This window comes from Myotis brandtii, unplaced genomic scaffold (assembly GCF_000412655.1).
Source record: "Myotis brandtii unplaced genomic scaffold, ASM41265v1 scaffold483, whole genome shotgun sequence".
Classification (NCBI taxonomy): domain Eukaryota; kingdom Metazoa; phylum Chordata; class Mammalia; order Chiroptera; family Vespertilionidae; genus Myotis; species Myotis brandtii.
In genome coordinates, this window is record NW_005368456.1 from 1,477,717 (window position 1) to 1,482,573 (window position 4,857).

At 42.0% G+C, this 4,857-nt stretch overlaps 1 protein-coding gene across 1 annotated transcript in view; it reads right to left on the bottom strand.

Annotated features, from left to right (window-relative positions):
- Positions 1–1,501: 1,501 nt before the first annotated feature.
- RTP4 (receptor (chemosensory) transporter protein 4) overlaps positions 1,502–4,857 on the bottom strand; it is a 4,608-nt gene continuing 1,252 nt past the window's right edge. Inside the window, exon 2 of the mRNA XM_005876271.2 lies at positions 1,502–2,805. Within this exon, the coding sequence (XP_005876333.1) occupies positions 1,716–2,805 (1,090 nt within the window). The 3' untranslated portion in view covers positions 1,502–1,715. The remainder of the gene's footprint in view (positions 2,806–4,857) is intronic.

The window sequence follows — 4,857 nt, forward strand, 5'->3', positions numbered from 1 at the left end:
GTGTGTGTGATTAGTTTGCCCACTACGTTTCTCTCTTGCATGCTTTTTCAGGGGGAAAAAAAATCCTGGATTATCTTTTCCCAGATGCAGTGAACTTTTTATACCAAGCAACTAGATTCAAGTGGTTTAAGATGTGGATTGCAGTGGAGGCTGTGGTGTGCTGCCCAGATCCCTCCTTCAGAACTAGAGTACTCATTTCCCCAGCTTCTGGGAGCATTGCCTGCTGACAGCTTGTCGCTGAGACTCTCCCAAGGTAGATGCCTCCAGTCACAGGTAGATGCCACACCTGAGATTGTCCCAGAGGATCATATCCATTTTTTTCATAAATGCTATGCCTTCTATTATCTTTCTGAGATATAAAAAAAAAAGTTTTGCTTTTTAAAAATTTTCTATTATCCTTGAATCTTCTCTTTTTTTCTGATTTTCTTTTTTTTGACTTTTTTTTCTTTTTCCTTTTTTTTTTTTTTTGCCTTCACATTAGGGGATTCATCAAATATTCGATATTCCCCTGGCTATATGTCCAAATGCAAATGCAAGACATTAAAAATCTGACTGGAGACGCTGTGGGGTTTTAGCTATCTGAGGTGGCCAGTCCATTGGAGGAATCTCCACATGACCTCCCATTTCACTATATGCATTTTTTTTTCTGAAAGAGGTATCATTCATTCTCTTGTGTATTTGAGGGATAGGACATAAGGCTAGCTCCTAGGTTTGGTAGTGGCTAAGGGAGTCCCACTAGTCAGCATGTAGACTTTCACCATCTTTCTGATTGCTGGGTGGCATTCCTTGCCTTAGCTGTGCCTGAGTCCTGGAGCCCAGAGTCCATCTGTGTCAATGTCTTCAGAGTGTAAACCCTCATCCTCTCAGGAGTAAGTTAAGAATGGTTACCAGGCACATGGAAATGGGGGAAAGAAACTTGGTAGATAGGCTTTCAGCCAGTCCTCCTACTTCAGCCTTCCACGGTCCCACTTTCAGATTTTCTTGTTTCCTACAGTTTTTGAGCCCTTCTGAAGTCAAGTCGCATAAATTGCTTTTCATTTCAGTTTTTCCTTCCCTAACTTCTATTTCAGATCTCTCCACTCTACTAAGTCACTTGCCTATCACTAGTCCATCAGTTTTCTAGCTTCAACCCATTCTCTTTGCCCTGCATATTAGTGTCTTTTTTCCCCTTTTACTGTCAGTGGTGTTTCAAGAGAGATCAGAGGAAAATACTAGTACATGTGTTTAATCCTCTATATTCAGCCTATAGAATAACTTCCTTTTTTGTTTGTTTTTAGGGAAAAAATACTTTATTTCACCATAAGATAGAAGAGTGACCTTTATCATCATTTTTGTGTGTTCTTCCCCATGAGCCTTTATCCCCTCTATGCTCTCTTCCACCTCCACCCTGTCCCCCTGAATAACTTTCTAATAACACTCATGACCCTGAGTCCTTGTGAAGATACAGTCTATATATATTGATACCAATGAGTGAATGAGTGAGTAAATGAACACCTTTTAGTCATTTAACAAATATTTATTATTAGAATTATTATCTGCTAGGTCATGTTTTATACTATCTGCAAAGGAAGTACAGGAAACCGGTGCTTAGTCTACAAACTTGACTTTGCCTGGTATCAAAGCAAATTCTTTGTTACATTAAAATGGCAGCTAGTTCATTGATTACCATGAAATTAAAACAAGAGGAGAAAACTAGCCTATTTTTATCATTCTATTTAAAAGTATTTGGATGCAACAAAGTTCCACAGATCAGCAACACGGTCACGGCCCCACCTGAATAAGTTTAGGCCAAAGGAGTCATTTGGTGGTGTTTTGGTAGAAGATCTGTAAAAGCTGTCGGGAGCAGACCCTCTGGGTGAATAACTCTCCTGCCTTCTATAGACACCTTGAGTTCCATTGAAGGTCCCAGATCCATGTGTAGCTGTGGGGCTTACCCTCCGTGTGGGCTGTACGTCTATTTTCTTTGTGGCCTGAAGACCTGCCCCTTGTGTGGCCTGTGAAACTGTCTCCTGTTTAGACTGTTGGCTGACCTGCCTTACAGCCTGAGAATATGTCTTCTGGGGGGTCTGTGGTCCTGTCCCCAGGGCAGATTGTGAATTTGCCCCCTGTGAAGATAATGAGCCTACTGCTCGTGTGGGCTGTAGGGTTGTCCACCCTGAGGGAAGTGACCTTGATACTTGGATGGGCTGTGACCCTGTTCTATGTGCAGCCTGCTGGTCTGACCCTGGTGTCGGTTGTCGGCTTGTCTCCCGTTTGGGCTGAGAGCTTGCCCCAAGCACTTGGGTTCCAGCAGTGGCATGGCTGGGCCCTGACCTCTTATGCTCATAGGAATCCCCACTCCTTTGAGCCTCCTTTGCCTTAGCTGACTGGTTCATGGCTTGGTTTTGGCTGAATATGTCATCAAAGCTCCCAATCTCCATGTAGGAGAAAGAGGAGTTGGATGGTTTTGTCTTGCAGTCTTGTGAGCTCAGTACACAGCATCCCAGAGCACAAGCCTCACAATTGGCCATGTCATGGGACCCTTCCAAAGGCAATTCCGGGATCACTGGTATCTCTGAGAACTTCCTGATGCCATTTCCATAGCATCTCTCCCGAATGCGGTACACCAGATTGTTCAAAATCCTCATGGCACTATCGATGGAGAACTCAGGCTTCTCAAATTGAGCCCCGTAACACTTCTGGCACCTCTGAGCAAAGAGCCGCATAAGCACATGGCCCTGGGACTGTCGGGGCTCCAGGTACATATGACACAGGACCTGCACCTTGGCAGAAGCCCAACGTCGCTGGCACGAGGAACACCGGAACCTGCAGACAGAAGGAAGAAACCCATTGTTCTCTCAGCTGATTGTTGACCTGAGGGAAATGGTCCTGCCTTGGTCTTTCAGATCTCTTTCAATTTGAAAAAGTGCATGTGGTATTGACAAATTGACAAATAAAAATAAAAGGAACTGTGTTTCAAATAAAGCTTTCCCTGTGACCCACTGAGCTTCCACCCATACATAGTTCCTAGTCTGCCTCTTGGCCAGTAAAATATCTCGGGATATTTCAGAGGGAAAATATTTCTGCCATCTGCCAGCAAAATTTGGTCCTCACAATGGTCACAGAAAACTCTTATAAGGTACAGGAATCCCCTATTATCTGTGGGGGATATGTGACCTCCCCACAGTGGATGCTTGAAATCACGGATGGCATCAACATATATACTTTTTTCCCTATACATATATACCTATGATAAAATTTAATTTATAAATTAGGCACAGTAAGAGATTAACAACAAGAACTAATAATAAAATAGAACAATTATAACAATACTCTCCAGGAATTTTTATGTTTTTCAGCCCAAACCTAGTCCTAAATCTGTAAAACCACTCCTTACTTGCAGTAAATGGCTTGGTGTCCCTCTTTTCAGGGATTCCCTTGCTGAAGTCTTTGTACAGGCTCAATGCTTTCTGGCAAAACACATTGCGGTCAATTGGAATACATTTCCTGTTCATGTCTTCCACCCCCAAAGCCAATGCCTTTTCCGTATTAACTTAGCACTTACCATGCACTGCGGCCATAAGTTTTGCAGTCAGAGGTGTGACAGCAAAACCAGCACAAATTTCTTTTTCCTTCCTCACAAGTCCATGGATAGAAGATTCATTTTTATCCTAAGTCATAGCAACCTCAGCATATGGTTTGTTTCTTTCCTTATAAAGTCTAGAAGTTTCACCTTTTCACTTAAAGAAAAAGCACTTTACAACTTCTCTTTGGCATATCTGAATTGCCAGCACCACTGCCCTGCACTTTGGGGCCATTATTAACTAAACAAAGGTACTTGAACAAAAGCACTGCCACACCATGACAGTTGATCTGATAGTCTGGATGGTAGTGGGTGACCAACAGGCAGGGAGCATATATAGTGTGGAGACGCCGGACAACAGGAGGAATCATATCCTGACTGGGTTAGAGTGGGACTTCACAAGATTTTACCACCCTACTCAGAAAGCAAATAATTTAAAAGTAATGAATTGTTTAATTCTGGAATTTACCATTTAATGTTTTTGGACCGCAGTTGACTGTGGTTAACTAAAACCACAGAAAGTGAAACCGTGCAGAAGGGGGGACTACTGTACCTATTTTGAAGCAGGCACTGTAGCAGGCTTCACAGTGTTATATCATTTGACCTTTTAAGACCCCCTCTGACAAGGCATCATTGAGCCTAATATCCAGAAATTAAATCATAAGGGATACACAACTTGCTCAAGAACATACAAAGTAAGTAGAAGTAGAGTCATGTTTTACTTCCTGGCCATTTGAAACCGACCTTGTTTATTTACCTACTATACCACATCACCTCCAATGAGCAACACCGCTGGTCCTGCACCTAGGAAAACAGACTTAGGACCTGGGACCATAATACATAGGTTTTGGTTTTACATCTGGGGAACCTTAGAAAAAAGCACTTCCTTACTCAAAGCCTCAATTTTTATAGTCATCAAATAAAAAATATTTATCATAAAATGAGACAGTATATATGAAAACACTTTGTAAACTACAAAATGCTTTTCAAAATCTGGTTGACGTTTTTCCAAAGGTATGCTGATAAGTTGCTTTTCCCATCTCAGAATGACTACCAAGTCAACTCATCTGAACAAGCCAAGCTCCTTCCTGTTTGGGGGAATGCCTCAAGGCACTCTGGCTGATGCAGAAAGGGACACGTACATGGGCTCAGGCCAGTGCCTTGAAAACTGTTCTGCAGAGTCCCAGAGGCTTCATTTAAATACTGGGATCTGCCATTAAAAATATTATATATTTTTATATATCACATATGTTCTATAACATATGATATATAAATGTTATTGAAAATGTATTATA